This window comes from Aplidium turbinatum, chromosome 3 (genome assembly GCF_918807975.1).
Source record: "Aplidium turbinatum chromosome 3, kaAplTurb1.1, whole genome shotgun sequence".
In the NCBI taxonomy this organism is placed as follows: Eukaryota; Metazoa; Chordata; class Ascidiacea; order Aplousobranchia; family Polyclinidae; genus Aplidium; species Aplidium turbinatum.
Genome location: NC_137474.1, coordinates 13,951,761 through 13,968,258, shown reverse-complemented (window position 1 = coordinate 13,968,258; position 16,498 = coordinate 13,951,761). Strand labels below are relative to the sequence as shown.

The window sequence follows — 16,498 nt, the reverse complement described above, 5'->3', positions numbered from 1 at the left end:
AGGCTACTTATTTGCTACAATTCTAAGCACACTTGCAAAACATTGACTGTAGGAAAGTAAGGAAATGCATCTCCTGAAATGAGAGCTTGTGTTTGCAGCTTTGCGAGTAAGAACCAATAAGTTGCCAATGTGACAGTTAGCCTACACTAAAATTTCATTTAGTTATTAACGAACAGTGTAAACAAATCCAAATACAGCAAAAGCATAGGCTATTCCAAGTTGGTGCAAACGAGATTATAGAAAACAAATAGCCTGTCTGCCAGGTCTTCGGTTTTATGGGCTAAGTTATAAGCACCACGAGTCCACGACAGTCTTTGATTTTAGCCAGCAAACAGTTTTTGCACAGATCTGAGTTCATTCAATGTGGGCAGCTTAGAGTGCTTAACCTGAGTATCCACAACCGATCGATGAGTCCGCAACCACTTCTGAATTGCCGCAATGCCATTCCATATATGAGGAAGTGGTCCATTGATAGCCTACTGACGAACAACATTACTGAAACAAGTAATTTCGTCAGCCCTGATCGTAGCGATGTGATCACAGTCTCTATATTAGGCTACTAATAGTCTCTATATTACTATTATTAGTAATATAGAGACTGTGATGTGATGACCAAGTTCATTTGCGAAAATCCACGTTCGGCTTCAGCAAAACTTAAAGCAATCATGTTTAGTAGCCTACTACATTCTTGAGCAACTTTATCGAAGGCTATGTGAAATAAGGCAAGGATTGTCAACATACAATCGAAAATCGGAAATAAGAGTGGTGACATGAAATCTCTCCTCTTTTTCCAGTAATATCTGCTCCCCTTCTTGCCACGGAACTTCGATTGCAGCGTGCCATAACTCTGGTACAATAATTTTCAAGCTCTTACAGAATTTTCATTGTTGGTGTTCACCATCCTGCTTCCAATGTTGTCAACTGAAGCTTGAATAAACAGATAACGACCAAAAGAAGGATAGTCTCTACGTCGAGCTTTGAACTGGTCCAACGTTATGCCTAAGGAGCAGTTTTTGTACTTCCAGGACTCAAGTTAACAACTTCATCAACGAGTACTTTCCTTCTTGAACCGCTTTTTTGATTTGAAACAGAGAATTAACAGTCCATTTTAAGTGACGATTAGCTATTACGAAGTTGATATTCTCAGTCTGGAGAGTTTCTGACAAAAGCGATAATTGCCGAAGACAATCTTTTAAAAGCGCCAGATCTTCTACGAATTCCTTGGTGGTCATTTTGATACAGAGACCTCTGAACATGGCCTGATCCGATTCTCTAATATTTTTCCTTTCTGAGAGGGCTGTGAAGTGTTTATACAATGCTGGGAAACTATTCCACAGAGCCTTGATAGCACGATGTGAGGACGCAGCACAACGCACACTGAAAATTTTATCTACTTTCCTAAATTTTAAGGCACATGGATGGGAAAGGCTATTCAATGCAAGAATCACATCACACGCAGACATCTAGAATGCCAAAAGAGCCACGAAATTTGTTATGTCATTCTTTATTGCCCTATTTGCAAAAAAGCTTGATTTACCTACATGTAGATTGCATGATAAACTTAAGCTAATATACGGACCTAATCACGGAAAACGACGATTGCTACCAACTTATGTTCGTGTATTTTTGCAGTTTTGTTGTGAAAAAGCTGTTAAAGTGTTACTTTTTTAGTCGATAAGTTGTTGTTCAGCCAGAAGAGCGGAAAAATGGAACCTTGAACGAGCACCCCCCCCTACATCAAGCTTTTTCATTTTTCGGGGGGCTGAGCTTCCCCGAGCCCCCCCCAGGAATGCAACCCTGCAACCAACCGAGATTGATTGGCAGTGGTGGGAAGCGGCGACAGTGGGAAGGTGGTATGGCCGGGAAGCGAAATTTTTTTCCCACGAGATTTTTGTCTTATTGATTCTAGTCACTCTAAAAGTAAGATTTTCCGAAAGTGTTTTGAGAGATTGGTTGATTCAGATTGCGAAATAACTATTTGCCAATGAAATTGTGCAATGATAATAAAATATAAGCTTTCCCTAACCCTACTCTACTTTTTTGAAAAGCTCTTGAGAGAGAAGTTCTGATGCAAAAATAAAAGAACTTCTCTCTCTTGTGCACCGCAAAAATTAATTTAAAGAAAAAAAAAGTTTGACTACGACGGGCGTCGAACCCCCGTTCTCCCGATCAGTAGGCAGAGGATGAAACCAACGAGAAAATGTTGCATTCACACGGTTTTATCTTTTACCAAAATATGTAAATGAGACAGAAATCTGGTGGGAAAAAAATTTTTGCGGCCGGAAGGTGGTGGGAAGCGGCGACACTTTATTTTATTTCAATTCCGGTTTAGCCAAAAACGGTAACAAGGTTTGCAAAGATTAACCGAATTTTGTTTTCGATTTCTCCGAGCTTTCTTCAGCTGAGCAGAAATCTTACTTTAGTTGCAAGCTAAGCTCCAGTGAGCATCCACCATAATGGAAAGAAAAGTCCCGGAAAAGGGTTTCGTAGTCTTCATAGTCAAATGGTACAACATTCCCACAATCAAATGAACAGCAACAACACACGAATTAATTATTATTGAGAATTGGTTTATTCGCGGCGTTTCATAATCATAAACTGTCCTGTCACGCCAGGGCTGCCATACACATGCATGTATCAGCTTCCACATGCACTATTTGAGATTTTTTATTATGAAGAAGCGCATTGATATAGCTTAACTATCTGTTTGGGACGATTAAAGCATCCACAATTCTACATCTGCTCAAAATTGTATTTTCCCAAATTTTTAGCAACACGTTATTGAACTTTGCAACACTGGTAATATATTTAACAGTTCTTAAATAAAAATAATTCTGTTGAACCATAAACTTACCTCTATAAAAAGCAGCTTATGACGACACGAGTGTAAAGCGAATTTATTGCGCATCAAATAAACTTTTGTACGAATTTGTGAGGATGGTTTATGAAAAGCAAATCAAGTGGGTGAAATAATTGCACACCACGAAAAATAAATCACTCTTGGCAGCTGATTTTATTTGGTGATGGTTGAACATGAACTGCCAAGGTTTAGTTATTACGTCTCTGATTAGGCTATTACGATTGGGTTCGTTCACAAACGGTGGAAATGAGCATGATTTTTAAAGCATTTGATGATACTCACGGTTGATCATAAACAGTTGGAAGGCAATGATTGCAAAGTGAAGCAAGGACACACAATACCATCCGCATACATGATTCGACATGCTGGCATATGGAGCAAACCTAATCTATTGTAGCCAAAAAATCAGTTCTTTTTTACACTGATTTAACGCCTGCAAACGTTGAATCAATGTAAAAAAGGGATATTTTGCTGCCTAGAGGGCGATATTTATTTTCCTTAAATCAGTGGGCTTCATACTGCAATGAAATAAGGTTTGAGTGCATCTCATATTATTTAGTTTGAGTGACATGTTGCAAAATAAGTTAAAGGCCGATGGAAAATGCCTGTTACCATCTTACCGACAATACTACAAACTTGTCTGCATCACTTTTCACTTCAAAATGTGAAAAATGCTATATGCTACTATACCAAGTGGTAAAAACTAAAACATCTTTTCAGCAATGGGAGGGTGAATCAATCAGAATATGAGTTAACTTTACAGCCATTTTAAGTTTAAAAATCACAAATTGGAAAACGGTTTTCGTTTGATTTAAAAAAGCTGCTGCTGATGTAACTGACGTTGCATCAATGTAAAAAAGGCTGAATGGGTGGTTAGGTGGGACTGCTGTTAAATAGCTGCGGTAACGTTTAATTAAGAAAAGATGCATAGAATTCTAACATTGGTATTCCAGTTTCCATCACAGCTGACACTTACAAGTTGCCAGTGAGAGGACCCAGACAGCAGTCCATTTTTACATTGATTTCACGTCTGCAGCTGTTGAATCAATGTAAAAATGACTGATTTTGTTGTCTGGGGAGATAAGGTGAAAAGCATCGTTGGAAGGAGACAGCGGCAATACCAAATAATCAGCAACCGGTGAGGTTTTCCAAAACAAAAACACTTCTGAAAATATTCCGCAAACACAAAAAAGTAAACAGGCTCAGCAACCGTTGCAAACAGCTGTCATTTTACCAAATAGAAAAATCAGTTCTTTTTAAGTTGATTCAACGTGCGCTGACGTAAAAGAAGGATTTTGCTACTTAGTTATGAATTGAAATCTCCCCTTCGGTGGTGGACTATGCTCAGGGGACTTTTAAGGCATTTGAACTTTGTAAGATGAAAACTTTAAAACTTTCAATCTGTCTTTATCTTTCTTGTCCAATCAATGAGCAGCTTCGGTGAGCGATAGAGGAAAATTAGTTTCGCATAAAGATCTTCTTCCAATTCGAATTCGCCTTCCTCGCGCACCATGTACAGATCGTTGCAAAGTTGCCATATACGATCAACATTCGGAAGTTCGCTGGAAGTCACAAAAAGAAATTGATGGTTAGAGATTAAGGTGATGCTAAATGGTAAATGTTTTTACACTTTCTAGCTACTAGTGATGGAATCCAGGCAGCATACGTTGCCTTTACCCTACATATTAATGTACTTTAAAAAAGGGCTGCAAAAACTGGCGGACGCCTCCCAACGGGGACAAACGCCAAGCCTTATCTAATAAAGAAGGGACAAATGAACGATGACACATGATAGTTAATTTAAAAACCAAATTTAGCAATATCAAAAATAACATTGAAAGGTAACACTAACAGGTAACCACGACCCTGAATATTTATGAAATAAAATCCAGGAAGCAATTTTGTGAGAAGGAATCTTATCATAGGTAATATGCAAACAGCGTGTGCGATTTTTTGAGGTAGCAAATCTATCCCTTTTTACACAGATTCAACGTCTGCAGACGTTGTCAATGTGAAAAAAGATTGATTTACTGGATGGACTATTGCTAGTTATCTTATCTATTTCTTCATCTTACTCAAACATAATGGTGGATGGTGATCCTACTAGAATGGTACGGACAAGTCTTCCAACGACCAGAACCACAGACACGTACAGACCGATGATGCTGAAACGAAAAGAGAGAAATAAGTTGCAAAAAGCGGTCGAGCGAGAGTCAGACTTGAAATTGTTTTTTGTAGAAAAAGTATTTCAAAAACCCACCCGTAGTTCACGAGGAAACTTAAACTTGAGGGCGATACTTTGTCGCTGAAAACCACCATGTTCATTTTCGGGTCGTCTCCTTCTGCGTAGATCGACGAATTCAAAGCGTTCACTCTCCACCATGACGTCACGGTGCTGTTATCCATGCTTTGTATCATGAAGTTCACGGCAAGGGGTTTCACTGCGGAGAAGATGTAATCGACGCAAATCAATACTATTCTAAGACATTGTTTAAGCATATTGTCGACATATTCGATAACAAAGATGTGAAAAAAACAAAGAACTAGAAAAATACGCAGTATCACCAAGCAACTAATTAGAAGCTATTTAACTTGGTTCAATCGATTTAGTGAAGATTGTAGTATTGTAAATGCAAGTTGCAATAATAAACCTTTTTCCCAAGAAACCAAGTGAACTTGGATTAGGTTTGCAGAATTATTAAAACAAAAGTTTTTTCATCTAAACACTCCAAATTTTGCCAGCAACAAGCTTATATCGTTTTCTGCAAGACATAATTAAAAACTCATTTTTGGCTCAAATTTTTTGGTCCTTAAAAAAATATTTCTCTTTTCTTGCCTTAATTCCATACAAAATATGTGATGGTACAATTGTACCTATGCCGCCTGTTAAGGGTGTAAAATCAACTTGACCCCCTTATTCCGGAAACGTTTAAAGATTTTATACTAAAATTTGGCCTACGCAATCTAACTCCAAAATGTAGAGATGTCAGGAAATTTCAGGTTAATACGTCATTCAGTAAAAAAGTTAGTACAATTTATAAACGCAAAAGTTACAGTTGTACCCATGAAGCCGAAAGAAGGTTAAGAGCAATATCGACTTCTACAAAATCTTTAGAATGAGTATGATGGTCGCAAAGATATCTAAAATAAAGGGATGAGAAGGCTCGCAGCGATTGCCTTTTTCTCACGGCACTAGAAGGGTGGTAGTTGATAGCGCGATGAACATGCCGCTCTTTTTTAAAGTACAGAAAGTTGTGTAGAGCTGCTGGTATTGCCACCTACAGAAGACAGTCAGCTACAGAAAACAGTCAGCAAATTTTATGTGGAGCATATTTAATACTTATTTGAAAACACAGTTGAAAGATTACCAGTCAGTTTTTTTTAACAAAGCCTTTGCAGTAGGTTAGTTGCGAAACGCTCTTTTTCCATGCCAATTTGCCGGTGGTATTTCAGGCCTTCAGTATGATTGTTAGCTGCGAATATAACAAGCTTGTCCAGCTAAATAAGTAGTCTCGGGCCATCGACGGTTGAGCCATGCACTCACGTGCAAAAACAGTTGGAACTCCATAAGCCCTTCCATAACTAAACGTAATAACAGCCTTCGTATCCCTCTGTTTTCGATATCCCTAAATTGTCGGTTGAGTTGTAATTTGATGAAGTTTATACTTAAGAGACCACCAAGAATGCCATTCTCACATTGTGGATCGGCATACAGGTTTTCGGCAGGTGAAGCTGTGGATAACGTTCCTGGTGAGTAGATGAACTGTGGGAAGAGGAATGGCAGCGTCCTGCATGAGATAACAAGACATCAACAATCGACATGATATTTACTTACATAATTGTGATGTGATTAAACTTTTAATTTGTTAAAAGGATGTCAATCTCGAAGCCGAGGGAGATTCTCAGAAGCCTATTCCGGGTAATCCCAGCCGTTGCATCAAAACGTAAGGGTGGAGGATATGCCATGGATTATGGATCATGGAGTAAGAAGTATCAGAGTTTCTGCCTGTTCCGAAAAACGGCTTTACCGTTCAAGCCCACCTTGTAGTCCAGCTTTGAGGTTTAGGCTTAAGCAAGAGGGTGAGGCAATCACATATTAGGAAAGAAGGTAGGAATAAGCACTCACACGTTTGTGACTCCAGACTTTCCAATCAACAGATTGTGAAATTGCGCTCTGGCAGGGTCACTGCGGCCAAGGTACACACGATTGAAACCACTTGACGATGACACTGTGGTTTTGCTTGGGTCTCTGAAAGTGATTGAAATTGGCATAAGCTAAGAAGAGCTTTCTTAACAAAACATTTTATCAACTGTGCAGGTTAAACAACATACAAGATGTTGTGTTAATTTATTCCCCACGTAAGACTGTACAAACTAAAACAAACGTGGAGTCAAATTGATTAGAGTTCATGCAAAATAGTCATTTTGGCGCATAACCACAGTTTTGAAAACATTAAGCATTCGTGCAATAGAGTAGACGACTTCGTGGTGAGTACCGACATTTCTCAAAAGCAAATGCTTAACATTTCTTCTACATACAACAACCAGTTCATGTAATAAGAGGTTACTTTGATTAAGATATGCATATTGCATATAGAGTAAACCGAGAACCTACATACAAAAAGCAGAATATTCATTTTTGAGAGATTATTTTAAAAAACCTATCATGAGTTAATCCAGGATTAAGTCTATTTATTACAAATTTACGGTTCATTAACTTGACTTCAGGTGTTCCGAGTTGCTATTATAGTTCTGTAACACTTTCGTTTCATCGCACACGGAAGATGTTAGTTAATGTAATCATGCAACCCAGGTTAGTAACTACTTAGCAAATTCTACAACTACAGCATCTAATCAACGTTTGATCACGTTACATTTGAAAAAAAAATGTAAAAAGTTACAGAATTTCTAAGCAAACGGAAATTCAACAGAGAAGAAATTACTGCACGCAACTTTCCACCATCACCAGATCAAAACTTCGCTTTTCCGCACTGTTCAAGGGGGACTCGGCAAAGTACAATCCTAAATGCGGAGCAATTTCCCAGTCAACAAATCCGTCATTTTTTACATTGATTTAACGTCTGGAGACGTAAAAAACTGATTTGCTGAGTGGGTTGAGTTTTGATCGACTACAAGCGTTTAAAACCTCTACTTTGATTTACAGGTAACTGCAATTTTTACAATCCAAACTTTCTTCTTCTTGGTAGGACCTTTTATAAAATGAAATCATAGTAAGTACTTAACGAGAGGAATTTGCATACAACAACTGCAAAACTAGGTGTGATAAATTAACTGTACACTGCTGCTAAAATTCCCTTCTTTGTTAGACTATTTCAAACTCGTGATTTTATGACAGAAAATGTTCAACCAATATTTCAAAATAATGTTTGAAACACTCAAAAAAAGTGACTGAAAACAATGGTGTCAAGGTAGCACCAGACACTCTGTGAATGGGATCATTCAACGACAGGGCTGCCAGTAAAACAAAGGAGAAAAAAGAATAGGAAACCTTTAATGAAATCTTATGATTGAAGGCCTCAAAACCGACTTTTTTTTTGATAAGCCATAGTGTGCTTTTACGAATGAAACCAGACTAAAATCCAACGTTTAACATCATAAGGTGATGATAGTGTGAGAGTGGTGGTGTGAAGGCATGGACTTGGTATGGTTTTTATTCAATGCAATCCTCCATGCGTAAAAATCAAGCTTAATTAAAGAATACAATCAGAGGTAACTTTAAAAGGTAGAGAGGTAGAGGGTAAGGGGTAGAGAGGTAAAGGAAAAAGAGGTAAAGGGTAGAGGGGTAACTTTAAAATGACGAGTAGAATGTTGCACATAGCTCGAAGCTGCAGGTTTTCAGCTAACTCTCTTCAGGAGCTATATAGCTATAGAGCTTTGAGCTATGAGCAACATTCTACTGGCAGTTTTCAAGTTTTGTACTACCAATCAACTCCGAGATAACTTTGTTGAACTATAAGCAGATGAAACCAAGCAACCGAACCGCCCAAAAGGTTGGAAATTTTAGTTTATTTTTGTACAATACGTCAAATGTCGTGTTGTTGCTTGGTTTATCTGTTTATTACAGTATTAAATTTCACTATTAGTAAATTGTAGTAATGATGTTTAATAGGGTGTTTCATTTTTTCACCATTTTTGAAATTCAAAATGCCTGGGGTCCCATCTGGTGGTATTTGGGGTAAAAAGTTTATACTTCAATTTTTTTTCAATTATGACGTCATATTGAGGTGGTCCACGAGATTTGAAATTTTTGGGCCTCAAAATCTCGAAATTTGGCCGTATCTCCGGAACCGCTCATCATAGATCGACAAAATTAGTATCAAAATGCGCAGAAGGGTTGGTTTCCTATACCTGATGTAGAGAATATTAAGGTCTATCGACTTCAAAAAAAAACTTATTTCAAAAAATCTAATTTTCGGTCTATTTTCTCCTTATGAACAGAGATCAGGTGATCAAGATAAAAGTTTTTCTGCATTTTTCCATCTTGGAAACTGCTATTGCGTAATAATTGTCCTTGTTCGTTTTGCAAGACATGAAATGGTAATTTAAAGGTATTACTATTATAATATTAATGTAACTGTTGAGGAAGAGGTATGCTGCTCACCTGCTTTAGATTAAGTGTCATTACGGCATTAAGGTCAGGTATTTGTAAGTCGATACAAAACTTCAAGGAATTGGAGAGAAATGTGCTTCCCCTGAATTCAGACATAGTCAGTCACTATTTTTACTTGAGGAAGAAAGTAGCCGAAACTAATCCTAAGTTTTTGAAGAAAATACCCCATTTCAAAGATTTAAAAGATGAACTGCTAAAGATGTAGTTGGAATATGGAACAAAGCTGGTCTTCCAGTGCTTAGCAAACAGAGAAACCTAGCACTTCTGGATGCAATCTGCCAAAGCATCGGCACTACTATGTTTGAAACAGCGAAAAAGAAATGAAGTAGTTAGATGTCTACACAGTAGCGAAAGCGACTCTGATGGTGACATGAATTGGGAAGATGATAAGGAATACAAGCCTCTGAAACCAGCTGTTTGAGGAAAAGTGTACAAAAAAGTACATTCTTTTTCCATAAATGATAGAAGTTGTGTACTTGCTGATCGTAGGATGACTTCGGTACGCCAGCAGTCAGATCTAATGAGGTCGGTTCATGGAAAAGATCAAGTAGCTGCAATGCTGCATCACCTTCGACAGTATACCGCCAATGACAAAAAACGAGAGAAAAATCTCTGATGGAAAGTGAGAACCTTCTCAACTCAGCTTCTGCCATGCAGTTATGTTATGATGGGCGCTTTGTCGATAAAGTAGGTCGATACGTTTTCTTGGGCCAACTTGTTGATGATGATAATGGCATGAAGCAAGAAAGAGTGCAAGTGTGCTTGCTGTTAAATCTTTTCCCAAAAGTGTGTCGGTCACTGCAGTTCTGATTTTTGGCACCATCATCCAGTAGGATTGCAGAGTTCACCTATCCCAAGTATATTCAGTCATGGCTGATACGACTGCTCTCAACACAGGAAAAAAGTCCGGAGTCAATACTCGACTGGTCAATTATTTTAATGATGAAGTTGGTCATGATATTCATACCCTTGGATGCATGTTCCACATAAACGAAATATATCTTTTCTTTTATGGACAGCGCCAAGAAGAGTCCCGGAGCACTGCAAGATGGGGCTTTGCTTAACCAGATAGCAAGACTAGACAAGCCCAGTACTGAAACCTTAACACCAACTATTATTACGTAATAACAGCTTCCAAGATGGAAAAATACAGAAAAACTTTTATCTTGATCACCTGATCTCTGTTCATCAGGAGAAAATAGACCGAAAATCAGATTTTTTGAAACAACTTTTTTTCTGAAGCCGATATACCTTAATATTCTCTACATCAGGTATAGACAACCAACCCTTCTGCGCATTTTGATACTAATTTTGTCAATCTATGATGAGCGGTTCCGGAGATACGGCCAAATTTCGAGATTTTGAGGCCCAAAAATTTCAAACCTCGTGGACCACCTCAATATGACGTCATAATTGAAAAAATTTGGGGTGTAAACTTTTTCCCCAAAGACCCCAGGCATTTTGAATTTCAAAAATGGTGAAAAAATGAAACACCCTAATGTTTAAACTCTCTACACACAACCAGTAATTCAATCATGCGTTGATTCTATCTCTACAAACACTGGCCGGATGTACCAGTTTCCTACAAAGAGGTTAACTCATCAGACATTCTCACCTGTGACCAGGTCTTATGAAAAGGAAAATGAAATAATGTGTTACATGGATTTATCCAATGAAATTCGACAAAAAAAAATTGTCGAAAAAATGTGTTCGTCACTGAAAGGTTCAAAGGGTGTGTTGAAAATAAACAACTGAAACTTGCTTTGAAATACTATCACCAGTGTTTGACTATGGTAACCAATATCACAGAAGCAATTGGGCTACATCAGCATCAAAGTTAAATACTATCAAAAACTTTAGATTCTACGAATAAAGTAGTTTTATAAAGCTTAGAAAATCACGTTTTTGGATAAGAGTAGCATATAATACATACTTCAGAATATTCCACTCCAACAACAAACGAAACCGACTGATATTTGAAAATGGACTCAGTCCTTCGGCCAACAGCTTCCTTTGTGGTGGGCTAATTATCCAAGTGGTCTTCGATTCGCCGTCGATGTTGATAGAGACCACTTGGTCATGGGAAAACCGTTGTAGGAATGCTGCCGCGTTCTAAATGAGGCGTTTGTTTAATGTTAGAATTAAGGTTTTCAACTCGACTAAATATTCGCAACAGTTGAATGTTTTAACCCTAGCCAGCAAATCCGGCAGCAGTGGCCGAGTGGTTATAGCGCGTTGGGCTCGCAGTCGAGAGTCTGTATGTTCGACTCCAGCCATTCGCACTTGCTGTTGTTTCTCTGGGCAAGAAACTTTACGATAATTGCCTCTATCCAGTGATCGATTTCGAGTAATAGGTAGTACCAAATTTAAGTCATGAGTAGAGTAGACAACCGGAAACAGACATTGCCGTCGGCTGCAGCGTGGGTCAGGTGTACGTCGGAAGGCGTACACCGATGCATAGCGCTCAAGTCCGCTTTCCCGCAATGCAGGATAAAGATATGAAAAACAAACAAACAAATCAGTCTTTGTTTGCAGTATTTCAACGTCTGCAGACAGCAGGCCTCGAATTTCGTTTTTGTTGACGGCGGACAAACGTGTCCTGTTTGAGCAGCTATCTCGGCGGATAAACTAAGTCTCACGGCGGACACACCAGTTTTAACGTCGATCGTCATGCTTAATCACTTTATCTTGATAATTCTTCGCCATTTGAGAACTATAGCTACAGTTTAGAAGGCTTTTTAAAGTTTCAGCAAAGTCACTCCGAAAGGCTTTTATCAGACCAACGACGTGCGCTTGAAGAGTCAAAGCGCAATGGAGCTGCTTAACGCGCCACATAACTGATTAACTTCCACCGAACGAGGTAGCTTCTTGCGTCACAATGCTCTGGACACGAGTCGGAAAACTTCTACAGTAACGCTACTATTTTCTGCTGTGCAAAATTTCACTAGTCTTTTTTCTTTAAGTTTGTTTTTGCTTTTGCGTGTCATGTGAGCGAAAGTGAAGAGTAAGTAGGTTCATCGTCCTCATTCTCACTTTCAGAAGTTTCCCTGGGCCTTTTCTTCCTTACTGTAATACTAAAACTTAACAAATTTTGCTGTATCTTGCGGTAATAGCCTATTCGTATAATCTAAGTTTGTAACCAACCTTGCCGTATCATCATTACTCGGAGATCAAAGCCAGACATTGTGACGTAAAACTTGAATGAAGTTGCGTGTGATTAGTGCAGAAGTACCGGTACTACCATCGATTCTTAGCGAAGAATTCACCTTTGTTACGCTGATTCAATGTCATCCATTGTTGAAACAACGTAAAAATCGAAAGTTTACCTGCTTGAATGGAAGCTAAGGGATACAGTATTCACAATTTCTAGATGCACGCTAGAATGTGCGGAAAATTATATTCTCGCAACAATTGTTCGTGCTATGCAATGACGATTTGTATCGCTAGTTCCTGTGTTATTTCTCGGCGGACAAATATGACCGATCTAGATAGTACCTCCCGCGGACATCACATGCTGTGACGGCGGGCATGTCCGCCGTGAATTTCGAGGCCTGGACAGTGAATCGATGTAAAAAGAATATTTGCAGGTTGAAGCAGACTATCCTAACACAAGAAAGGCAGTATCTCTCTTGTAAAATGAACTCGGTCAATCTAACTCTAATCAAACAATAAAGAAAAGAGCCCAAAATGTAGATGCTTGAGTTGCTTGACTCATGCTCATTGTTCAGCAAACGTTTCGAACACTAAACTGTTTTCGTCTTCAGTGTTATCAAATGAATTCTACAAATGGGCATGGATATTACAATAGGGTCGCCAATGTATATTTTTGCTTCAATGTAACTGAAATGTTACCTCGTTATTTGAGTATTCGCTTTTAAAGTCATCAAATTTCCTCTGGGTCCATGGAGTGATACCAGCCGTATCTGCCTGAACTTGGAATATCGGCTGAAAAAGAGAACACATGGTAAACGAAGGCAATACACGCATTTGTGTTTGTGCGTGACTTGTGAAAACAAGGTTTTGCAGATCAACAGCGATTTTTTTCAATAAGAAAATCTCAGTTTCTATCTAAATTCTTCAAACGCCATGAATTCGATGAAATGAGTTTTTAAGGAATAAGCATCTATGCGTGCGGTTTCTATCCCTCCTTGAACGCAGCTGGACTGTTGGTTTTACTTGCGTCTATTGCTCTTGATATTTATTTCGGACACACTGTGATGCTGTCCAGCTTTGAAGTCGTGCTTCAAACTTTTAGTATAGCTCAGTTTTTTTTTTTTCGAATTGTATTTGTCAGAGATAATTTTTTTTATAAAGGTTTCAAAAAATAGCCGAAAACACGAAATTTATGTTTTTGTAGTTTCAAGTTATATTTTAGCCGCATCCAGGCTAACGCCCGGTAGCCAATCTTCGTGACCACCTTCAGGCATGCCTTTAAGTGTTTTGCTAAAGACACATTCTCTTGAGCGGTGTCGAACCTGCGCCCTTTCGAACGTCGAACCAGGGATCTCACTATTGAATACGTAGACGACAAACGCTAGATAGACATAAGACTAAACTCTAGTGTTACATCCCAGACAGCAAAATCCGTCATAGTTACATTGATTCAGATTTTGCTGCCTAAAAATTTCCACTTACTTCAAATGATCCCAGTGATATCTTGATGTCGACTTCGATAGGGTTGTTAACGACGCCTCCAATGGTGAGAGCTATGTTCATGAGCAGCAAGGGAAACCATATGATAAAGAGAAGCAGGAAGAGAAGCAAGCCACCGATCAAGTATTTGATCCACAGTCTCTTCGCGAGGCCTCTTGGTGATGGATAAGACTATGATGAAAATGACAATGTTTCATGTCAGTCACACGTTAGGATTTCACAACAACGGGAAAAGAAAAACTAAAGTTTAGAAACAAAAAGGTTGGTAATAACACCACTGCACAATGAAAAACTACGCGGTTAAATAAGAGTAATGCCAAGAATAAGCAAGAATGTTTAAACATTGGTGTTGCTGTTGACTGATTGTGCAATATTGATCCTCGGATTTAAACAACTTGATGTGAAGCTTCATCCAGGTAGGTTTGCGTAATGCGTATTCTACCTCGGTGACCGAGTCTGCTGATGTGCTTCAAAGCTTCTGCAATCATGCATGCTAGTGACATCCCAGTACGAAAAGTAACTTACGTCATCAAACGTTCTCCAGCATTTGATCTCAAACACTTCTGCACGCACAGACCGCGCTTTCATCCACTCGCCAATGCCCAGAGAAGTACCGGTGTACATCCAGTCCATTATGGATGTGATTTCAGCGAGGAAAGGAATAGCTCGGTACCTGGAACCACAAACATTGAAAATAACTGTTGTAGTAATGTTCAGCTGTGAAATTCTGCTGCAAATTTGAAGCAAATTGACAGAACGCGTATGACAAGTGTTTCTTAAACCAATTACAATATAATAACTTTGATAGAAAGGTGATTATTTTAACCATAGACAAATAAAACCTAACAACCAGACGGCATTTAACATAAAAACATGAAAATAAACTAAAAATTACAAACGTTTTCGCTTCGGCCATACTAATGTTAGCCTTTTAAGTAACCAACTGATTGATGTTCTTCATACAAATGTACAATTTTGGTGGAGGTGATTTTTTAACCACAGACAAATAAAACCTAACAACTACAAGGCATTTAACATAATAACATGAAAATAAACTAAAAGTTACAAACGTTTTCGGCCATACTCATGTTGGCCCTTTTCAAGTAACCAACTTTTTTTCTTAGGCAATTAAGCGTCATGTGATTTTGCCTCTCTTCTGCCTTGCCGTTTCATTTTTTTTTTTTTCGATTTTGTGTATGTAGATCAGATCTGTAATTTCAATTTATGAAGAACATCAATCAGTTGGTTACTTAAAAGGCTAACATTAGTATGGCCGAGGCGAAAACGTTTGTAATTTTTAGTTTATTTTCATGTTATTATGTTAAACGCCGTCTGGTTGTTAGGCTTTATTTGTCAATTACAATATACAGGATAATTCGTCTAATTTGTCAGTTCGCCTTATTTGTAACATTTTTTGTGGGTCGAGGAGTCATTCCTATAGGTTGACCTGTGTGTATAATTCGTTAGTTCACCTATTTCGTCACTTTTTCTAATCCCTTTGAGGTGACAAATTAGGCGAATTCTACTTTACCAACATTAAACGGTAACGTTCCACATAACACGGTGAACAACTGACCCTTTGAAGAGAAATAGATTTACGGTCCCGTATGCTTTGGTCAAGAAATTTCCGGTCACTCTTCTGGGGTAGCAAGCTCGGATCTGGTAGGCGGACAAGAGAAAGTAGAGAATTTTGAAAAAGTAATATGTTTGTGCCACGTGATTCTCGTAGAAGGGTCTGCAATGAAAAGTTGATGCATTCTTATTGGTTGACATAGGCGACGTGGTGTAGAGGTGAACCCAGGTTGAAAGCTAGGCCCATATCTAGCAATTCCTGGGGCTAATAGACACACGTAAAAGCCCCCAACGGCAACCTATTTTTGGCGGAAGAAAACATTGTCTGATGGGCATGCATCCTGTTATGCGGTTTCAATGAGCAGAGCACCCGGCATCCCGTTGCAATTAGTTCCCATCAAAGCTGCACGTTTCGACCTTGTTGGACCGCAATGGACATGGAGCTGGCCAAGAGTGTGTACGTAGCCCTCGCGCAGCCACAACCACACTAAGCAACCATACAAGCGAATGGCTTTGTTTCAATTTGGACCTGGACCATACAAAGTCCAATGTCGATGATATCACGGGTAACGGAGGCAGGCTTGGTAGAGTTGGAAGCCTCTAGCCGGTTTCACACATTGGCAGCGGATTGGTTGACATGATGTGATTGAGTTTACGTTATGACGTATTTATGTCATGATGCAGTTACGCAATTAAGTCCAGCAGCATATGATTACGCAATTACAGCAGCAGCCAAGACGTTAAAACCACTTAGCTGGATGAAAAACTTAAAGCCACGGCCA

At 38.8% G+C, this 16,498-nt stretch overlaps 1 protein-coding gene across 2 annotated transcripts in view; it reads right to left on the bottom strand.

The window, feature by feature from the left end:
- Positions 1-2,880: 2,880 nt before the first annotated feature.
- The window catches only part of LOC145766234 (piezo-type mechanosensitive ion channel component 2-like), a 40,571-nt gene continuing 26,953 nt past the window's right edge, over positions 2,881-16,498 (bottom strand). Inside the window, exons 28-38 of one of the 2 annotated variants that reach the window (XM_082577902.1) lie at positions 15,721-15,879; positions 14,670-14,817; positions 14,127-14,315; positions 13,344-13,436; positions 11,425-11,603; positions 8,023-8,070; positions 6,987-7,109; positions 6,557-6,648; positions 5,121-5,301; positions 4,936-5,025; positions 2,881-4,422 (exon numbers count right to left, since the gene is read on the bottom strand). In XM_082577902.1, the coding sequence (XP_082434028.1) occupies positions 4,257-4,422; positions 4,936-5,025; positions 5,121-5,301; positions 6,557-6,648; positions 6,987-7,109; positions 8,023-8,070; positions 11,425-11,603; positions 13,344-13,436; positions 14,127-14,315; positions 14,670-14,817; positions 15,721-15,879 (1,468 nt within the window). In that variant the 3' untranslated portion in view covers positions 2,881-4,256. The remainder of the gene's footprint in view (positions 4,423-4,935; positions 5,026-5,120; positions 5,302-6,556; positions 6,649-6,986; positions 7,110-8,022; positions 8,071-11,424; positions 11,604-13,343; positions 13,437-14,126; positions 14,316-14,669; positions 14,818-15,720; positions 15,880-16,498) is intronic. The other variant, XM_082577903.1, reaches the window with a different exon arrangement.